At 39.7% G+C, this 22,210-nt stretch overlaps 1 protein-coding gene across 6 annotated transcripts in view; it reads left to right on the forward strand.

The window, feature by feature from the left end:
* The first annotated feature begins 1,556 nt into the window (after nt 1–1,556).
* Nucleotides 1,557–22,210, forward strand: part of obscna (obscurin, cytoskeletal calmodulin and titin-interacting RhoGEF a) — a 53,470-nt gene continuing 32,816 nt past the window's right edge. For 3 of the 6 annotated variants that reach the window (XM_081606382.1, XM_081606383.1, XM_081606385.1), the window contains exons 1-22: nt 1,557–2,058; nt 4,085–4,168; nt 4,267–4,533; nt 5,195–5,356; nt 5,483–5,587; nt 5,747–6,013; nt 6,221–6,490; nt 6,943–7,209; nt 7,293–7,556; nt 7,648–7,914; nt 8,049–8,318; nt 8,403–8,669; nt 9,102–9,368; nt 10,118–10,390; nt 10,479–10,742; nt 10,843–11,109; nt 18,192–18,458; nt 18,549–18,818; nt 19,208–19,474; nt 20,503–20,778; nt 20,897–21,163; nt 21,275–21,301. In XM_081606382.1, coding sequence (XP_081462508.1) covers nt 4,129–4,168; nt 4,267–4,533; nt 5,195–5,356; nt 5,483–5,587; nt 5,747–6,013; nt 6,221–6,490; nt 6,943–7,209; nt 7,293–7,556; nt 7,648–7,914; nt 8,049–8,318; nt 8,403–8,669; nt 9,102–9,368; nt 10,118–10,390; nt 10,479–10,742; nt 10,843–11,109; nt 18,192–18,458; nt 18,549–18,818; nt 19,208–19,474; nt 20,503–20,778; nt 20,897–21,163; nt 21,275–21,301 — 4,891 coding nt within the window. In that variant the 5' untranslated portion in view covers nt 1,557–2,058; nt 4,085–4,128. The remainder of the gene's footprint in view (nt 2,059–4,084; nt 4,169–4,266; nt 4,534–5,194; nt 5,357–5,482; nt 5,588–5,746; nt 6,014–6,220; nt 6,491–6,942; nt 7,210–7,292; nt 7,557–7,647; nt 7,915–8,048; nt 8,319–8,402; nt 8,670–9,101; nt 9,369–10,117; nt 10,391–10,478; nt 10,743–10,842; nt 11,110–18,191; nt 18,459–18,548; nt 18,819–19,207; nt 19,475–20,502; nt 20,779–20,896; nt 21,164–21,274; nt 21,302–22,210) is intronic. The other 3 variants (XM_081606387.1, XM_081606386.1, XM_081606384.1) reach the window with 2 other exon arrangements.

Genomic DNA, 22,210 nt, shown 5'->3' on the forward strand with positions numbered 1-22,210 from the left:
CCTGTTTCTTGGTAAAACTGAAATATTTTATATCAAAGAAATTTTTATATAAATCCAAAGAAAGAAAGACAAAATCCAAACAATAGGCAGTTTTTATAGGGATGTGCAGCAGCATCATAGTTTGTTTTTTTTATGAGTGAGAGTCATAAGTCAACAGGTGTACTTCGAATTGTCCATAACCCAAATACGCTAGAGCTTAAGCTCAAATGAAAGGCCGACATTATCTTTTGAGACTTTCTGGCCGAGAGCAGAATTCATGGTTCCATCTCTCACAGTAAGTTGTCCACGTCTTAAAGAAACTGAGCAGGTTCAGACTATTACACTACCACCACAATGCTTTACCGTCTTTTTCTGAGTTTTGCATCAGATGTAGTGGGAAAACCCAACTCACGTCAAACAGACTGTGTTCCAGGAAATTCTTGATTTTACAGATCTGGTAGTAATCAAACATAAAGATGCGGTTAATAACATTTACATCATTATTCCTTTAGGAGCATAAACTTTTCACCTAGTGCTAATTGATGGAGAACTTTTTAAAATGAAGCTTTTAAAAATTTGACAGCTGATTCTTGTCTTCACTCATGTTATATTTGTCTTAACTTTAAATTAGTTTCAGGACGACTGAAAAAAACCCCCAAAGTATATCTGGAAGGAGGCAAACACTTTTTCATGGCACTGAATGTTGTTATAAAATATGATTATAACATCTAATCACAACAGAATGTCTGTTTTGACATGATTGCTGTTTTACATGTTGATTACTTGGATACACTATTTGAAGGTCAAGTAAGTTATTAGCTAAGTAACCTATTTTTGTGTACACCTTGAATAGGCCACAGTGTACTAAGTTACTTTTGCAAGCTTTATGCCTTTTCAGATATCTTTTTGGATGTGATGTAAGGAAAATAGTCCAAAAATCAAAGCATCAGAACTCATTTTGTTTCTATTTTTAAATGTCAAAGATAATTTGAGTTAAAAATAAATACATAAATAAAAAAAGCTGATAAGGACTTGTGAGCAGATAGCAATTTAATTCTTTATACTACTATTCTTGTCTGTGTGACGACAAGTTGTTTTCTTGTGTCCCGGTAGGACTCAACAGAGATTATTATGTCGCTAGAGTTTCACTGGTCTTAACAAAGCTCCACAACACATGGACCTGTCCATCACAAGGGTTTAGACACAGCAGTGGTTGCTGCTGACTGTGTTTCATGCAGATGAGGTGACCCATAAACTTTAAGTATGGTTAAAAATAAAGAAAATATAATAGAGATAGTAAAGAAAGAGAGTGAGAGTTGTCAATTTAAGATAGTTAATGTTTGAATTACTTTAACTTATTACTTTTCAACTTATCCAAATTGAAATAAATGTAATGTAATCAGTGTGTGGAAATATTTTTCTGGTGCTTTTTTTTTTGTCTTTATTCAGTGAAATAGGATACTTCATGTTGCTTAATCTTTGATGTCCTTTCCACTGCAGCAGCAGATGGAAACCCCCCTTGGAGATCCATGGAAATGATTTCATCTGACCTGAAGTTTAAACCAATGCCAGACATCAGTGAACACTTAAGAGGGTTATCAAGCTACAACATGATGCAAGAAGGTCTCTTTATTGTTTTGAGGAAAATTGTGAGCCACTGATTCATGCGCAGAGAAAACCATCAAACACACTAATCCTGTAGTTTGGATTTAGATTGTTGATGGTTTCATTGATGCTTGAAAACGAGTTGCCTCCCAGCACAATTAAAGCCAAAGCTATCTTTGCCTTCACACTGCCAGAATGCTATTTTGGAGGTTAGTATGTGGGGACAGATATGTCAGCTGTTCGGCACCCTGCTCCATCACACCACAAAAACACTAAGCGTATTATAGGCTGTCAACTTTAGAGACCTGGATGTAGCAAACAAACGTGGACTTACTTTTTACTGGTTAAGCTTTTTCCGTTCAACTTGAAGGCTTTGTATAAGGCAGGATTGACAGATCTGATGTCATAATGGATAATTTATAATTTTCCTGAGGCAACAAGATGGATGTAAGGACATTCTATCTGCAAGTTTAGGTAAGTTAATCACTGCATTTGATGTCTTATCATTTGTAAAAGTCTAAAGCCTTGACTAATCTTTTCCACAATATATCTGACTCCTGCTAAAGACTAAACATTTGACAGTAGTATTTTAACATCATCTGCTTTTTATTTTTAGGTTTTGTCAGATGTATTTGTTTATTAGATTTACACCATTGCTGACATATTGTTGTCAGTCTGTCAACTCTGCATGATATCTTTTGATACACCATAAAGCCAAAAGTATTGGGTCAACACTTTGTCACTACGTTCAAGTGTTCCAGTTACTTTCATGGCTGCCTGTGTTTAAGACCCAGCCCCTAATTGTGAGTAATACTTCTACAAAGATCTGTAAAAGAAAGAGTTGCTCAGTGAATTCAAGTGCGTTTCTATGATAGGATGCCACCTGTGCATCAAGTCCAGTCATGAGATTTCCTCAAACTATTCCACAGTCAATTATTAGTGATATTATGACAAAGTGGAAGCAATTAGGAATAACAACAACTTAGCCAAAACAGGAGTAATCCAAGGAAAATCCCGTAGTGGATTCTGTGGATGTTGGCTTGTATATAGTGTATAGAGGTCTCCAACTCTTTGCAGAGTATAGTTACAGACCTCAGAGCTTCATGTGGCCTTCATTAGAACATCTAGCTACCTGTGAGACGTCACCAAGTGCAACACAAAGCATCAAATACAGCGATGTCAAGCACACATAAACCAGATTCTAGACCAGTGGAGAAATGTTCTCTGGAGAGACAAATCATGTCATTCTTTCTGGCAATCCAATAGACAAGTTTGGGTTTGGCATTTGCCAAACAGCACTTGTCTGACCCTTGCATCAAGTGTAAAGTTTTGTGCAGATGGAATTATGGTGTGGAGCTGTTTTCTTCAGAGGTTGGGGTCCAGAACTCTTTATGCTTCAACTTACCAAAACAGTTTGGTCTGACTATAGAGTCAGGCCTTCTCCTGACTCTATAGGGACAATCAGGAGATGGCCGCTTCAGTTCAAGCGTTACTGGACAACTGTGTGCAAATCAAGGCCTGTGAGGACATGATTGGGTGAGACTGGTGTATAGGAACGGGACTTGCTGTACTGGCTTGACCTCCAACCATAGGAAATTTATTGGGATGAAACGGTGGGGAGGCTGTGAGCCAAGCCTCGTACAACATCAGTGTCTGACCTTAAATATACTTTCTTGAAAGAAATGAGCAAATATTCCCATTAACACACTTCTAAACCAAAAGAGTCTAATCTTTTGTAGTGGCGAGGCCTGAGAAAACATAATAAAAATGAGATGTAGTTTTGAGACTCAAAAGTATAACGTTGTCCTTATTATTTAAGGACCTTAAGATTGATTGTTGGCAACCAGTGTTTGTCACCATATTATCTTGTGTTACAGTGCCTTGCAAAAGTATTCAGAACCCTTGAACTTCTTTTTTTTTTTACATTTTGACATTAAACCACAAAATTATAATTATGTCAAAAATGGGTTCTTATGAGAGCTTGTCATGCATTTGTATTCAGCCCCTCAGCCTCAAGTGAATAATGTGTACTAATTAGGGCAATATTGCATATTCTTGCTAATGCATGTTTAGTTTTTCCTGATGGAAGGAAGCCCTCTGCCTCAGTCTCAGGTCTAAGGTCTCTGGCATCACTGCTGAGTCTAGGTGGTTCTGAATGCAGCAGAGCGAAGTGACAAGAGATTACTCCATTCTGCACTGCAGAGGATGGCTGGCATGCTATCACAAAGATTGTACATATGAGAGAATAAGTATTGGGTTTTATCTTTGGTTGGTCAGGCCTCTAGTAAAAACATTTTCAGTAGTAGGCTGTGTGTTAGGTCATTGCATTTGTGTGTTTCCGTAATAATGGCAAAATTGTCGTTGTGACGTGTGATCTCAAACTAAATGAATGAGTGGAAAGAGATTGAGGTTTGTTTTAGTCTTAGTAAGACATTTTTTTTTCATAAAGATGTAACGGATATCTACTTAGAACCTTATTTCTTTTTTCTTTTCACTGCAGATTCCTTGTAGAAAGTAAATAAACATCCACCATCCTCTGGAGATATGGGGGACAATAAAACTGGAGGGATTGTTGCAGCTGCAAGTAGGTTTTCCAATCAAACTTACTTTCAAAACAATTTTCAGTGGTTTTTGTGCTCTGATTAGCCGCCTCTCAATACTCTAATGTTGTGTGGTTGCCAGTGAACCGACTGAAAGTGGTGAAAGGATTGGAGGATGTGGAGGTGTCCGAGTGTGAGAGCTGCTCCTTTGAGGTGACTCTTAACCTGGCTTACATAGAAGGCGTTTGGATCAGGGATGGGATGCAGGTTAAGTCGAAACCAAGTTGTCGCATCGGCACGCATGGGAAGAAACACAGCCTCATCCTAAACCGAGTGGCTTTGGGAGATGCTGGTTTATACTGTTTCCAGGCCAGTGAGGTTCAGACATCAGGCAGACTCATTGTTAGAGGTAAGGTGATGCAGCACACTCAGTGTGTGTTCCACCATACTTGACAACAGGGGAGTTACACCCATCAATATTCTGCTTATTATACCCGATGACAGCCCAACGGTTAGTTTTTAATAGAAAGAACCCTCTGCCATGTTATATTTGTACTCTGGTGGAACAAAAAGTATTAGGATGCTGTAATGGGGGTTGTTTTAGTATTTAGTGTTTGAGAGAAGGTGACAGTAATATTTAGTCAAAAACTTGGAAAACCATGTTTTGTCCTTTAAGCACTATCTGCATCAGCTTCACAAAACCCACTTAAACATCTGATCTCTCATCAAACATCAGACATTCTCTCATAACTCTAGAGGGCAGTGATGCATAGTTGTGATCTCACTAAACAGTATCTTAAGCTGCCTTAAAGACACACCACACAATTACAACTGTTACAGCACCTTGTGCTATAAGTAATTTTGTTAGAAACAATAGTTTCTCATTATTGTATTTTTTTTCTGTCCTCTAATATTATGTACTCGAGTCAGGAACATATGAATTATTATCAGCATTTTTTCTCATTTTACTCATTCTTTATCAAGTAATAAAAAAATGATGCAACGATTTGAAAAAGCACATTATAATCTTATTATTAACACGATAGTCATACTTTACATTTTTCTGTCAGCTAGAGACATATATATTGTGAAAGAGCTGGAGGATGTGGATACGCTTGAGCGTCAACCCGTTAGTTTTATATGCGAAGTGAATCAGGTGGATCTGGATGGTCGGTGGTATCGTGATGACTGCAGAATCCGACCTGGAGACAACATCAAGATAAGACATCAGGGTGAGAAAATCAATCATTCACAAGCACAGATGTTCACAACTGTGTTTGCTTCTCATTTAGTCTTTAAAATACATCCTGGACTCAAAGACAACTAGACATGATGGATTCAACATAATCTAATTTCAGGAAAAGCTCATGCTTTGCTCTTCAAGTCAGTCAGACCAGAACATGCAGGTGAAATCAGATTCACTGCAGAGCGGATTTCATCTTACGCCACTCTTACAGTAAAAGGTGAGTCAACACACTCCCACCTGATATACAGCAATGTAAACATTGCTGTTCAAATTTCTGACTAAATCAGACATCTTCAATGCACAATAAAAATAGGATATTCAACTGTTAAAGATAAACATTTTTTCACCATCAATGTTTTTTGTTCTTTTCTTATAGAGCTGCCAGTCCAAATATCTCGACCACTGAGGGTCAAAATTGCCATGTATCGCCACAGGGGTTTACTAGAGTGCCAGGTGTCACGGCCTAATGCTCAGGTCAGATGGTACAAGAACAGGAAGGAGCTCCTGCCCTGCAAGAAGTATCAGCTAATCAGCCAGGATGTCTACAGGCAGCTGACCATCGAAGATGTTTGCTCTTCAGATGAAGACACCTACACATGTGATGCAGGGGATGACAAAACTTCATGTCAACTTTTAGTGGAGGGTGGGATACTTGTTGTCAAAGAAAACAGAATAAGAGATAGTGTTAGGTCTATCTGTTTTAGATAAAATGTACAACTTTTGCAAAACAGCTTTAAGTGCAGGATCATAAATAGCAGCTAATATATTTGCGTTTATTTTCTTCAAAGACACAAATCAGAAAGCACAAGCTGTGTGGTCACTTTAATATGTGTTATTGTTGTACATGCAGAGCAGGCCATCAGCATAGTGCGGGGGATGAAACCTATGGAGGTGATGGAGCCGAACCCTGCACTATTTCAGGTAGAAACCAGTCTAAAGTCTGGGAGACCCCCGAAGTGGACTCTAAACAGTGAGGTCCTGGAGCACTCTGCAGGAGTGAACATTGACCGGCAGGGGAACCTACACAGTCTCTGTTTCACAAGCACAGACAGCTCCATGTCAGGGCCTGTGGTGTTTGTGGCTGGGAAGAGCCGTTCCACCGCTCAGCTTTCTGTGAAGGGTGAGTTTTCCTGCCCTCCATTCAAAATGACATTTTGATATCATGACATCCCAATGTGATGCATCGTTCTACCGTGAAAAAATTTGGATAATACTTCAAAAAAGCATTTGCAAGAAATTCTATGATTTTAAAGTCAGTGAAGAAAAAAACAAATAATTTCCTGTATTTGCCAGATGTAAAAAAATAATAATGGCTTTGACATCATTGCTTTTTATTAAAACCAACCATACATTTTGTTTTAATATACCATGAAACATTTGTGCGATGCAGGATTTTCCTTGGAGCCTGGGTAGGATTTAGATTAATTTACTTTGGCAGATTTGCTTAGATTAAGTTTTTAAAAAATTGTTTATATTTCTTCTTGATAACAAAGACCCAATGATCATGCACTGCAAAACTCTTAATTAATTTGGATGTTTTTCAATCGTCTGTTGTACGCATTCCCTCATTAGAGCGACCTCTTGAGGTTGTTCAGCACTTAGATGATGTGGAGGCAAGGGAGAGCAGCTCTGTGAGTTTGTGCTGTGAGTTTGCCCCGTCTCCCCGAGTTGTGCGGTGGTTTAAAGGTCGCACCGCTCTGAAGATCTCGAACAAATACACCATGAAGAGAGAGGGGAAACGAGTGGAACTGATCATTCACGGCCTGACGGGGACTGATGCAGGACAGTACAGCTGCATGGCTGGAGGTTCACAAAGCACAGCACAGGTCAAGGTTGAAGGTGCGTCAATAAAAATCGTTTTTAATATCACTGTGGTATGCAATTTGCTTAATCATGATAATTTTTTTGTCTTTGTGTTACAGCAAAAACATTGAAGCTGGTCAAGCATCTTGAGCCTGTTGACATTGAGGAAGATGGCACTGCCACTTTTTCATGTGAGCTCAACTATGTTGTTGCCAACGCCGAGTGGCTGGTTAACAACGTCCGCCTCAGCTCTAACGCCATCAACCGGATCCAGCACATGGGCACAATGCACAGCCTCGTGATGCAAAAGCTTAGACCACAAGAGAGTAGGGTCACATTTAAAGCAGGCCTTCTCAATGAGACAACCATCTTAAAGGTTAAAGGTCAGATATGGAATTATCTGAAGAGCACGATAAAAAAACACCTGAATTAGGGAAACACATAAACTCGCCTGAACTTTTGTTTTATCTCCAGAGCGCCCGGCAGTGTTTCTTAGGTCCTTGGAGGATGTCGTTGGAGAAGAGCAAGGGGAGGTCTGCCTGCAGTGTGAAATCTCTAAAGATTCAGTAACACCTCTCTGGAGGAAGGATGGTTCTGTCCTGACACCTGATGATAAACATGAGTTTGTACAGTGCGGGAAGTCCAGGGCACTGATCATCCACTCACTGAGCAAGAACGATGCTGGACACTACACTTGTGACCTGGGCACCAGTCAGTCCAAGGCTAAAGTTACAGTACATGGTAAGGAGACTGTAAACTGTACTGGACAGTTTAACCGCTTCATTTTTTGCATTTGGTGTAATTAAATCTAAAATAGCCAACTCTTTACCACATTCACCTGAGTGGGGCTGTTTTATCAATTCTTGTGTTTGCAGATCTACATGTTACTATTGTTCAGCGGATAAAGACAGTATCTGTTCTGGAGAGTGAAAACTGTACTTTTGAGTGCCTTCTCTCTCATGAACTGGATGATGAACCCATTTGGACCATCAACGGTCAGGTGGTGGTTACCAACAGTCACATTCAGCTTGTCCACAACAGTCGCATCTATAAGATGGGGATTAGAGATGTCGTACTTTCTGACGCTGGTGACGTCGTCTTCACAATTAAAGACCTGAGTTGTAGAACCATGTTATTTGTGAAAGGTGAACAGTTGTGTCTTATTAATATGTGCTTGTTTTGCCAATTTGAAGCAGACAGTAAGATGCTTAGTATTTTTCCTCCTTTAGAGAAGCCTGTGCACATCTTCAGGGACCTACTCAATGTAAAGGCTGTACCTGGGGAGGACGCTGAGTTGAGCTGTGAAATCACCAAACCAGAAGTCACCATTCGGTGGCTGAAAAATGGACATCCTATCAGGCAGAGCCCTAAATATGAGATGAGCATTGAGAAGAACTTGGCACGCCTGGTGATCAAGAATGCCTCCATCAGAGACTCTGGTGAATACTGCTGCGAGGCTGATGGTGTTGCATCCCGAGCCAAGGTGGAGATCAGAGGTAGTTATGTTTTTTTTTTATTAATCTTTCACTTGAAGTAAGAGTCTCACGGGATACAGTTGATGTCATTTTATCTGTTTCTGAGGCTACAATTCACACTGACTCACCAAAAATTTAAAAACTGTTCTCGTCCCCAGTGAGTCTTGATTCCAGCTGTATGATTTGGATGAAAGTTTCAGAAATTGGTGTAAACGATCAGTATCTTTTTATGAGCATCTTTGGAATTGGAGATTAATTTCACAGTACGAACAAATCTCCTGCAACTTATATGAAGAAAGATTGCTGGCAATGCGCTGAAATAATGCTAGCATATGACATTGCCTTATTAATATCAGGATAAAAAAAAGAATTTATTATAATTATGTTGTGTAAATTAAAAAAAAAGTATATATTTTTTCAAAATCTACTGAACTTACTTTTTCTTTAATTTAGAACTTCAACACACTTTTGCAAGGGAGTTGAGAGATACTCGAGGAGAAGAAAAGGGTAAAGTGACACTGGAGTGTGAGACCAGGCGGCCTGCCAAGCGTGCGACATGGCTGAAGGGCATGGTGGAGCTCAGATCTGGGAAGAAGTACATCATCAAACAGAGGGGAGTGGTTCTATCCCTTACCATCACCTGCCTAGAGAAAACAGACACGGATATTTATGTGTGTGATGTTGGTACCATGCAGAGCCGGGCACAACTTACTGTGCAGGGTGAGTCAACATGCAAAGTGTGTTCGTTTGGTAGGATCACTGCTGGTCAACCATGTTTATTTCCTTTCAAAAAGGTCCCTATGCTGTGCATATAAAATACGTTTTTGTTGACGTTTCTGTCATCTAACACAATATAACGGAAAATACTCCAATAGCTGATTTATTAAAATGAAGTAATATAAGACCTTAACAGTAAGCAGCTATTAATTGCTGATTTTCTTGGCAAAACTCATAGCTTTTATTGAAAAGCTCCTGAAAACCATTGTGATCATAGTGTCTCTTTAAAAGTATTCATTCAAATTCAAAGTATTCATGACCTTTTAAGGTTTTCCAATTTTGCCACATTATAATCATAAACTACAGTGTATTTTGTAAGAATTATGTGATAAATCAAAAATAGATGGGTAACTCTGTAGTATAAGTAAAAGAATACATGGTTTTCAAAATGTTTAGAAAGAAGAATGTGCAGATGTTCAACCTAACTCTTGTATGTATATAGCTCTCAGTCTCTAGATTTGAAAAGTGAAAAACCCAGGAAGATTTGTTCTGCAAAATATTGACTCAGATTCATGCAAAAGCCCAGCAGACTGTTCAGATTTTTATTTCTAGACTATTTACTAGTCAAGTACTTTGATAATCTCAGGTACCATCAAATCCCGATAAAATTATAAAATGAGGACAAACGTTTTAAAGCTGATAACAGCTACTGTATTTAATCTTTATGTAGTTATGACTTTTCCTTATTTCAGGTCAGAAGGTGATAATCTTGGATGAATTAGAAGATGTGGAGTGCCTTGAAAGTGACACAGTAACATTCAGGTGTCGAATTTGTCCCGATGACTATTGGGGGGTCAAGTGGTATCTGGACGAGACTCTGCTTTATACCAATGAGGTCAATGAGATCCAGGTGACACCGGGAGGTTTCCACACCCTTACATTTAGACAACTTGTCCGTAAAGACACTGGCACTATTTCGTTTGTAGCAGGGGACAAAAGATCTTATGCCTCACTGCTAGTTAGAGGTAAGGACTTTGACCCTTTCTAGGAGTACTTAATATTTATTTACACTTCAGTCAGAGATAATAAGTCCGTTTGTCTTCATGTTACCAGAGAGGCGTCCTACCATTATCAAATCACTGGAAGACTGTGAGGCTTTTGAGGGAGGAGGCTTAGTTTTGTCTTGTGTGACTTCCAAGCCATGTCACATCTTGTGGTACAAAGATGGCTGCCTGATGTGGCACTCCTCCAGATACTTCACCACCCATTCTGGCTGTGAAGCCCGACTGACCATTCGAGAGGTCAGCAACAGCGATGCTGGAGTGTACGAGTGCAGCGCTGGCTCAGTCACAACCACAGCTGTCGTTACTGTCAAAGGTATGAACATAAAATGTGTCACTTATTGTTACCATGTCTTCCTTATTTACTAAAGTCAAGAGTCATAGCAGGTTTTGTAAAGCGTTGCTGTCTTCTTCAGCCATCCCAGCAGAGTTCACCCAGCCTCTGCATGCTGTGGAGGCCAAAGAAGGAGAGGCTGTTACGCTTACTTGTGAATATTCTTTACCTGGAGTCCAGTTTCATTGGAGGAAAGGTTTTGAGAACATCCGACCTGGAGAAAAGTATGTCACGAAGCACAGGAAAACCATCATCTCTCTTACCATCAAAGCGCTTCTGCCTGAGGACTCAGGAGAGTACACATGCCATTGCAGGCAACACCAGACGACAGCCAGTCTCAAAGTGCATGGTAAGCTATGTGAATAGAGTTTTCGTTCACAATGTTTACTGTTTTACTGAAAAGCTTTGTGTTACAAAGTATGCATTAGTTTTACAAATATGCAGTGGTGGGAAGTAACGAAGTACAAGTACTTTGTTACTGTACTTAAGTAGAGTTTTCGTGTATCTGTACTTTACTTAAGTAGATTTAATAATGGGTACTTTCTACTTTTACTCCACTACATTTTACAGTAAGTATCTGTACTTTCTACTTCACTACATTTCTACAAAACTGTCGCGTTACTCGTTACATCCAAGTCGCGTTGCTCTTTTTTTCTGTTAAAATGTGAAGTTCAGGGATTTAAGGTGGCGCCTTAAAATCCGAGCAATATCGTAACTTACGTGTCTGTTGTCACCCATCGTCTCCACCTTTACTCGCACGCGAAGCTCCAGACATGCGCAGTGGTTTCCTCTGAGCGAGTCTAATCATCAGTAATATAATAGCGCTGCATAAATCATAAGATATGGCGACATGTAAAATCAGCAGCGCTTCGCTTTCACAGATGGTGGGGACTTCATCCAACTTTTAGCGTCACTTGGAAGGAAAGCTTAAAGAAAGGTAAGATCTGTGGAGGTGATGCTAGCAAAGCTAGCTGTACTGACGTAGACACACATGTTGCATCTGCGATGAAAAAAAGTTGTCACTCATGCGCTGAATTATTGTGTGGAGGTGTTGACTGAGGTGTCGCACATATGGGACAACGCTGGTACATTCAGGAACGATCCGATTCTTCTGGACAGATCTTTACTGATTGCATTTATTTAAGCTCTACGTATTTAATAACTAGTTTTTTATGGGAAAGTGGATCTTTCAGATCAATTTGAGAAGCAATTTTGATAAGTAAAAGTTAATTTTTTTGTGTCACGTAGCGCGGGGTGCTGGTCTTGACTTGGTCTTGGGTCGGTGACCTTGACTACAACTCTGCTACTGGCTCCTTGGTTGCCTGTCCTCTCCCACCCACCTTCTTTCCATCCCCTTTCTGTTGGATTTCTTTAAAAATAAAAGCCACTAGCAAAAAAAAAGTGAAGTTCATGTTATGTTAGGACAGGAGACAAGATGTTTCCGTCCCTGAAATTATGATGCATAGAATCACATATCTAAGTCTAAACCATGTTACAGAGAGTAAACATAATAAAAATATGCTTTATCTGTGGCATTGTTCATTAAAATGGCACATTTCTAATGTATTAAGAGCAACTGGCAGCTCAGAGTTCCCATGCACCACATACCGGTGAAACACCGTTACTGCACCCATCGTAACAAGTAAATTATTATTATTATTATTATTATTATTATTATTATTATTATTATTATTATTATTATTATTATCCCATAGACATTTAAATGCTCCTTTTTCACTTTTTTTTCACACACCAGTGGGCATCACAAGAGGTTTGTTTGACTCATAGACCGGCCCAGGTCATGTTGTGGTTCCCCTGACATTTGCTCTATGCCTGTTAGGAGATGGAACCCAAATAACAAATAAAAATGGGTGGGCGGTAAGTGGAGGGGCCAATGGTTCCCTGGCCCCTCCTGTTAAGCTGCACAAATCACTGCCAGTTCAGACTTGCGGGAATAATGCATCTAGTGCCCACAGTAAGTTTTTTTTTCACAGCGCATGCTCACTGCGTGCTATTTTTACCCTTAGCAACAGTTGCCATGCTGCTTACAATGACGTCATCAGCATGACTTCAAATGATGTCTGTGTCATGAGGCCCTTCTGAGGATGACTTTATGATGTCATAGAGTCCATGACATCACCAACTGATCAGTTAATTCTCTGATCAGTTACCACAAATCGGTTAACAAGTCAGTCAACTCGAGATTCATTTGGACGTTTTAGCTCAGCACAATAAAGATGAACGACGAAAGCCCAGAGAGAGAAATGGATGTGAAACCTAAGGTTTCTTTTTGGACGAAAGTGAAAAAGACATTGTCCAGCAAAGTTCATCCTGGTCAAAGAAGCCCAGATTACAAAAAGAGAAACTTTCTCAGTGAACTTCTGTGGGAAGTGATAGAAAAGGCTGCAGATGGACCAACTCTGCATCTTGTCCGACAAGTCTTTGAGGAACAACATAGCAAAATTTTGAAATTGCTTTTGAGAAAAACTGGAGATATAAATGTGAACGTACTCTCGGAGATTTCAGAAGAACTTGGTGAAAGGATTTTCCAGAGTCTTGCGAGAGATGCATTCCACTTTGCCAGTGGACTGCATTTAATCGCACTAGTGGAACACCCAGAAGGACACCAAGTTATTGTGGAAAAATTCAAAAAGCATCTGGAGAATCCTGTTCCTAAAGAGAAAATGTTCACGTCTACCAAAAGAAAGATCCGAAAGACTTTTTTTCCAACTGAAGACTTGTACGCAGATGAAAACTGCCTGAGTGAAGATTATACTCAGGCAACCATGGACCCTGAACAATTTTTGAGGGACGCAAACAGGATGGGATTCAGACGTGGAACAGAAGATGAAAGGAGAATTATGGTTCAAAATATTCTATGGAGATTGATTTATAAGTCCAGTTACAGATCTAGCTATGGGCATTACAAAAGGAAGGACACCGAACCGGTCCAGAGAAAGCTTGCTCCAAAAATATGGAAAGAAGTCAAGGACATAGATTTTGTCTTTTATGACAAAATGGAAAAAAAAGCCTGCCGAGACATCCTGCAACTTCTGTGGGGCAATGAAGACGCAGTTAGAGAACTGCTCTTCAAAATGATTAAAAGCAACAACCCAATAGTGATTCACAAGGTTGTGGAATGCTTTAAAAGAACCCTTGCACGACCGAGAAAAATCAATCTCAAAGACACCTTTCTCCAAAAGGCATGGGACCTCATCAAAGAGGCTGCGGGTTGTGGAGACAATCCAGATGAAGAAGAGAGGCAAGAGCCCACCAAGAATGGATCAAATGTTGTGTTTAGTCCACACTTAGCTGGGCCTCTAAATTTGGTCAACTCAGAGGTTGGTACTGACTTGGAGGAGTCAGGGCCGAACTCAGAGTCAGGACCCGCCTCAGAGTCAGATCCCGTCACCGAGTCAGGACAGACGTCTGAGACGGGACCCGTCTCAGAGTCAGGACCCATCCCCGAGTCAGGACCCGTCCCCATCTCCGAGTTAGGATCTGTCTCAGAGTCTGGACCCGCCTCAGCGTCTGGACCCGCCTCAGCGTCAGGACCTGCCTCAGAGTTAGGACCCGCCCCAGAGTCAGGACCCGCCCCAGAGTCTGGACCCGCCTCAGAGTCTGGACCCGCCTCAGCGTCTGGACCCGCCTCAGAGTCTGGACCCGCCTCAGCGTCTGGACCCGCCTCAGAGTCTGGACCCGCCTCAGAGTCGTGGCCTGTCACCGAGTCAGGACAGAACTCTGAGACGGGACCGACCTCTGAGACAGGACCGACCTCTGAGACGGGACCGACCTCTGAGACGGGACCGACCTCTGAGACGGGACCGACCTCTGAGACAGGACCTGCCTCTGAGATGGGACCTGCCTCTGAGATGGGACCCGTCTCCGAGTCAGGACCCGTCCCTGGACCCGTCTCCGAGTCAGGATCCGCCTCAGAGTCAGGACCCGCCTCAGCGTCTGGACAGACCTCTGAGACGGGACAGACCTCTGAGACGGGACCTGCCTCTGAGACAGGACCGACCTCTGAGACGGGACCGACCTCTGAGACGGGACCTACCTCTGAGACGGGACCTGCCTCTGAGACGGGACCTGCCTCTGAGACGGGACCTGCCACAGAGTTATGACCTGTCTCTGAGTCAGGACCTGTCTCCGACTCACGACAGACCTCTGAGTCCTCATGCCTAATCTCACCAACCTAGTGACACCTTGTCAGAAGTATCAAAACTGTTCCTCAGAAGAACTTCGCATCTTACCAGAGCGGATGATTATGGCCTTAAAGATTGCTTACAAGTTTTCAACCTGAGAATACCGGAAACCATTAGTCATCTGTTGTTACAGTGAGAGAAAGACGGGTAGATTAACCCGAAGAATCAGAATTGGAGGCCGAGGGAACGATGGCCCACTGGGAGGCTAGAAGGGGTTCGAAGAAGAAGGAGAGAAGGTGGGGGGCTGACGTATCGTTAGAGAGGAGGGGGAAGCGAAGGATTGAACGAAGGAGAGACATTGTGGGGGGGCTAGTGTACGATGAGAGGTACACTAGCCCCCCCTCAATGTAGAGGTAGATGTGAGTGGTCAAAGAGGGTGGTGCCGGTCTAGCGTACCGTTGAGTGCTGGGGGGGCGGATGGACGGCGAATTGCAAGAAGGGGTAGGAGGTTTGGCTGCAGAAGGAGGGGGCGAAGGAGAGACATTGGGGGGCTAGTGTACCATGAGAGGTGCACTAGCCCCCCTTCAATGTACAGGTAGATGTGAGGGGTCGTAGAGGGTGGGGCCAGTCTATCATACCATTGAGTGATGGGGGCGGCGGCCGGACGGAGAATTGCAAGAAGGGGGAGGAGGTTTGGCTGCAGAAGGAGGGGGCGAAGGAGAGACATTGGGGGCTAGTGTACCATGAGAGGTGCACTACCCCCCCTCAATGCAGAGGTAGATGTGAGGAGTCGAAGAGGGTGGGGCCCGTCAAGCATACCATCTAGTGCTGGGGGGGAGGGGGTGGAGGGGAGGCCGGACAGCGAATTGCAAGAAGGGGAGGAGGTCTGGCTGTAGAAGGGGGGGTGAAGGAGAGACATTGGGGGGCTAGTGTACCATGAGAGGTGCACTAGCCCCCCTTCAATGTAGAGGTAGATGTGAGGGGTCAAAGAGGGTGGGGCCGGTCAAGCGTACCGTTGAGTGCTGGGTGGGGGGCGGCCGGACAGCAAATTGCAAGAAGGGGGAGGAGGTCTGGCTGTAGAAGGAGGGGGCGAAGGAGAGAATTAATCCCCCCGATCCACCTATAAATCCTATTTTATTTATATAATTAGGGCTATTGTAAACAAATATTTTAGTAATCGCGTAATCTATCGATTATTCTTACGATTAATCGAGTAATCATATAAAAAAAATTGACAAAATAAAGTTTTGGTTAATCTGGCATAACAGCAGTGTTACTATCGGATATCAATATCAGTCCAATTTTTCATTTTTGAGCTTCCCTAACAGATACTTTTTTGTTGTTTAGAAAACTAACCTGTAATAATAACAACTCGTTTTCTAAGTTAATCTGAGAAAAAGTCATACAAAAATCTAAAATTAATTTCAATTTAATAAAAAGAGGGAGGCTCACAAATACGCTTATTAAAAATATCTATGATTCAGCTTTTAGTTTATGTAGTCAGTCAGTAGATGAACTATCACGTTGCCCCATACATGTCAAGCTTTGAGTTTGAGAATATGGGAAATGTCACCTGAAGTGGTGGTGGGCCATAATTTAACAGTTTGTTCATGTAAAATTATTGGGGAAAAAACTGTTAAATTATGGAAAAATTCTGCTGAAATTCCATAAAAAACAAGAAAGTGTACTGGCAGAAATTACCAGGATATTTCCCTATTTTTTCATGGAAAACTTTGAAATAAAATACTGTTAAATTACGGGAAACTTCTGATGGAAATTCTGTAAAAAACACTGAAAATATCATGGCAGAGAATTAACAGGACATTTTCTGTATTTTTTTTTTTCAGAATTTCCATCAAAATATTTTCCTTATTTTAACAGTTTTTTTATGTCAAATTTACCAATATTTTGTTAACCCAAAACTGAAATTCTCTCTTTTTACTCTGTTTTTTGTGATGCATTCACAAACTTTTTAAAAAACCTTGGACATTTCCAAATACCATTCAAGTCTGTATTCTATACCATATGTTAATTATAGTGTAAAATATATTATAGTTAATGTATTTAATATATTATTAACATAATTTTGAAACAAAATTAAATTCTAAGTCCACAGGAAATGTAGTTGTAGAACACAAAACACTTAGTTTGAAAGTATCTCATGCAAAGTGATGTAAAAATGAAACCATTCTACAATCAATTTGCAGACTTTATTTTGCAATTTAAGACCATAAATTGACGTCATCTAGTCTTTATAACTAACATTTACTATTATGTATTAAGAGCTAAACATATTCTTGAGCTTGCTATTGTTTATCTTCTGTACATCACAACTAATTTATTGCATTTTACTATACAAATTTTCAATGTATAAATTAAATGTAAAGCAATCTCGACTCTAGTCTTTGAAGTCAAATAAACAGTTTTGTTAAGTTATTACTATAAGATGGAACATAAAAAAATTGCTTTTGAACATGAAAATTATAGTTGTAAACAGGATCAACATACTTCAAAATAAATGCCGAAAGTCAACCATTATTTTTATGAAATACAGGTATAAATATTTTGTTAAAAATCAAATGCTACATAAACCCAGCCGGTAACACTTTACTGAAGGCGGGTGAATAAGACTGACATGACACCGTCATAAACATCTGTCATGGACATGAATAAGTCTTCATAAATATTTATGACTGTTGTCATAAAGCGTCATTCAGTAAATCATGACACTTTTAATACAAAGTTGACATTATTGAAAATGTCTTTGTTTTGACAACTTGACATTAATCTAGACAAAATGATTAATGATTGATTAATAGTATTCAGCAGGTTGTTTTCTAATGTATTAAAATTAAATATGATCGGGACACTTAATGATATTAGCAATTAGGTAATCCATTCAGCAAGCACTTTTACTTTTAATACTTAAGTATTTTTAAAAGCCAGTACTTTTTTACTTTTACTTAAGTACAAATGCTAATGTGGTAGTTTTACTTTTACTTCAGTACATTTTTGTCTGTGTATTTGTACTTTTACTTAAGTACATTTTTTGAGTACTTTCTCCACCACTGCAAATATGAAACACACTCAACAAGAGACACAGAGAAGTTCTTAGGTTTTACATTTTTAAAAGTATTTGTTACTATAACTGTATTTTATTTTTATTTTACAACACTTTTCTGTAAAAAAAAAAAATCTTGAAAACAACAACAAAAAAAATATTCTAGTCTGTTTTCTAGTTGTCATCTGAGAAGTTGAAAGTTCAGTATGTTCTGTGTTTTTCCAGCTATTCCCATTACATTCATTCAGAAACTGAAGAACCTGCAAGCTGAGGAGGGCAGCAGTGTGATATTGCGCTGTGAAATTTCTAAGCCTGGAATCCCGGTAGAATGGAGGAAGGAGGACAACCTGCTGAGGAACGGTGTCAAGTTCCAGATGAGGAAAAGGGAGACCACTTTGGAGCTCTTGATTTGGAAACCTGCACCTGAGGACAGTGGGGTGTACAGCTGTGAGTGTGCTGATCAGATGACATCTGCCACAGTCAAGATCACCGGTAAAATTTTATTACCTAATGAGCTGAATGATGGGTTTAAGAATAAACTGGAGTTAGCTGTCTAAACAATGGTTACATGTGACTCCTCAGCTCTGCCAGTCACCTTCAAACAGAAGCTGAGGAACGTGTTGATTGAGGAGGGCAACACTGCCACATTTCGTTGTGAACTCTCCAAGCCTGGTCAAACTGTAGAGTGGAGGAAAAGTCGAGACAGAGTAATCAGGAACGGAGAAAAGTATCACGTGCGACAGAGAGACACTCTTACTGAACTCAGGATCATCGATGTGTCTCCGGAAGACAGCGATATCTACACTTGCATCTGTGGAAACATTGAGGCAACAGCCACCCTGACTGTGAATGGTAACAAAAAATAAATAAACACACAATGCAATCCAAGTGTTTGTTTTTCAGTTGAAGAAATTCAGACTTTACATCATTCTGGTCATAAAATTTATTAATAAGGAAAAAAGAAAAAAATTAAGCTAAGACATTTATATTTTGGATCATCGGCCTTTGTTAGATTGACATGCTTTTAAACTGTAAGGTGTATTAAAGGAGATAAATGAATGCAAAAACACAGGGATCAAATGTTTTTAGAATGTCTTAAAAGATTACTTTTATTCTTAAAATTAAACTTATCAATATATATATATATATATATATATATATATATATATATATATATATATATATATATATATATATATAATTTTATTTTATTTTATTTTTTTTTGTTTTTTACCTTTTAGCCATTCCTGTGACCTTCAAGCAAAAGCTGAAGAACCAGCAAGTGGAGGAAGGACACAACATCACACTGCAGTGTGAGATTTCAAAAGCTGGTGTCCCAGTTGAGTGGAGGCTTGGAGGAGAGCAGTTGGAGAATGGAGAGAAGTACCAGATAAAGCAGAGGGATTCCACCCTGGAACTGACCATCAGGGATGCTGTGCCCGAGGACAGCGGCGTCTACACCTGTGTGTGCAGAGAGCAGAAGACAAAGGCCACCGTAAAAGTAATTGGTATGGGTTTTTTTCAGACAATTTTAGTGCATTTTGTCTTCCTAAGTATTCAGTGCTTGCCAGAAGTTTACAAACATGCAGCTTGTGCACGAAGACAATATTAATTTTGGGCTTTAAAGACTGCATTAAATCAATATTTTTCTAGGTTGTAGTGATAAAGCCTAAAAAAATGAGTGGATAAGCTTGAACTTAATCTTTTAGCAGATTCACACAATGTAAGCTAAATTCATAAATGCATACCCTCCATTTGGAAGCAGTCTTTGGATGAAGATCTCTTTGCAAGATGTTGAAAAACAGCAGAATTCACATGTCAATAAGGATGCAACAAACAATTCTCACTGCATGTTAGATCTGGTCAAATAAGAGTTAATTAAATTGGTAGGTTTCTTGGTGTGGTCTATGCACAGTCCAATTGTTTTAAATTTTGTTGAGGTCAGGGCTACTTATCATTAGCCTGATTTATCCAGTGCAGTGTGTTTTGAGTGTGTTTGGGATCGTGGCCCTTGTCAGAACATCCAAGCACAAGTAACATTTGCAAATGCCCACATGGAAAACCCAAAAGCCTTCAGAATATTTTTTGGTGTCAGAAGAGACAAAGGTTGATCTGTGTGGTGACAGTGAGAGCATTTTGGATAAGTGAAGGGGAGGCGTGCACACTTAGGATCACTGTACAGACTGTCAAGCATGGTGGTGGTGTTGTTTTTGGCTAATAAAACCATGTAGTCCAAATATCATTGGAGATGTATGGATATATTTGAGTCTGTCTATTTAATTTGAAAGATATGTGAATTAGGGGAAAGTTAACAATAAATTGAAAAACTGTGCGCTCAATTTATGTTTTCAAAATTTACTATAATTGTATGTTTTACCATCATTCCACCCTGTAAAAAATTAAAATATATCATTAATGTATCATCAAACTTAATATGGCATTCATGCCAATGGTGAGTATTTCTAAAACTACTGCCCAGTACTGTATTTTTGCCCTTGCTTGGTTTAAATTCTCTCAATTATTTCTGTTTTAATAGCGGTTCCTGCCACATTTAAAGTGAGTATGAAGAGCCAAGAGGTGGCAGAAGGGAATAGTGTGACTTTACAATGTGAGCTGTCAAAGAAAGGAGTCCCTATTCAGTGGCTGAAAGAGGGTCAGGTGCTGTCTGAAGAGTTAAGCCGTGATAAATACCAGATAAAGGTTGAAGGAAGGAAAGCTTCAATGACTATTGTCAACGCACAACCAGATGATGCAGGGAAGTACAGCTGTATTACTGGCGATGAGAAAACCACAGCGGAAATCAGAGTCAAAGGTACGTTGGGGTATAAAAATAAACCTTCATAGCAGTTGTACAATTTTGAGAATTACATAAGAATAAGAGCAGACCAGCATGTTTGTTTAACGGATCTTTTTCAAAAACACCACTTCAGCGCTTCCTGTCACATTCAAACAAGAACTCCAGCGCCTGTTGGTCCAAGAAGGAGAGTGTGGAGTTTTCTGCTGTGAGCTCTCCAAATCTGGAGCTGCTGTGGAGTGGAGAAAAGGCAGAGTGATCCTGAAACCAGGAGAGAAATTTGAAATGAAGCAGGAGGGCCATCTAACTAAACTCATTATAAACAACGTGGAGGAAAGCGATGCTGGCAAATACACCTGCAAGACCAAACACAGCCAATCCAGTGCTGAGCTCAGAGTGCGAGGTGAGAGCGAAATCTTTATGGCTTCTAAAAATACACCGGAACACTTTCTATTAATGATTTCAAAGATTACATTCTTCTTTCTGTGAAATTGATTTACCGTGTATTCAACAGAATCACCTGAGCGCAGACGTCAAAGAGGTCAGCCTCAAAATAAAAACCAAAAATCACACGCTCACAGTGTCAGCTCCTTTATGTCTTGAAACCCTAAAGAAGACTTTTTGCTTCATCCGTCATCCACCTGTTTATCCCAAACGTAGCTTAATGTAGCTGTGATTTGTGTTCATTCTGCCATATTTTCTTTTCCTGATGTCTCCTTGACTCATTAGTAACAATTGTATTTTTGCATAGTTTGTTTCTTCATGTAAGTGAAATTACATGTCAACCATGGTAGATCTTAAAAATTAGACACCCTTGTTGAAAATGCCTGTTTTTATGAAAGTACAAAGTAGAAAAATTTTAAATCATTTGAAAATATTTTGATTCATATTCAGCTTCCAGTCTTCTTCTCTTGGGAATATTTAACAACATTACATAGTGGCTGTTAACAGAATCTATCAAATTGTGAACATGTCTTGTCCAATTTATTCTTGATAAAAAATATTTTCTAAGATTTCAATGAAATTTTATCCAGAGTGCTACGCCTTTTTAGTAACTAATACTAAGGTGACAATTTTCTGTACTTCTCCTTTGTGTAATGACGTTTTTCCAATCCTTTGTGTCTTCTGCAAACTAGGACTTCAGCTAAACGATGGACATGACATTGAAGGACAATTGAACATTACTTCATTTTAAGTAATGTTCAAAGAAATCTCCAGATTTTTTATTATGTATTTTAAGTATTTACCAAAGATGACTGAAAGCTGAAATTCAATTTAAAGATGCTTAAACACAATATTAGCTTAGATTGTATATTTTGTTAATTACACAACATATGAATTAAAGGTGGAAAAGTTTTTAAATTATTATTTCTTTTTTTTTTTTTTTTTACTAAAACCAGGAATTTCAACAGGGATGTGTACTTTTCTGAGATCCACTGGAGTCCTTCCA

Source organism: Poecilia reticulata, chromosome 4 (assembly GCF_904066995.2).
Source record: "Poecilia reticulata chromosome 4, P_reticulata-male-v2, whole genome shotgun sequence".
Lineage (NCBI taxonomy): Eukaryota > Metazoa > Chordata > Actinopteri > Cyprinodontiformes > Poeciliidae > Poecilia > Poecilia reticulata.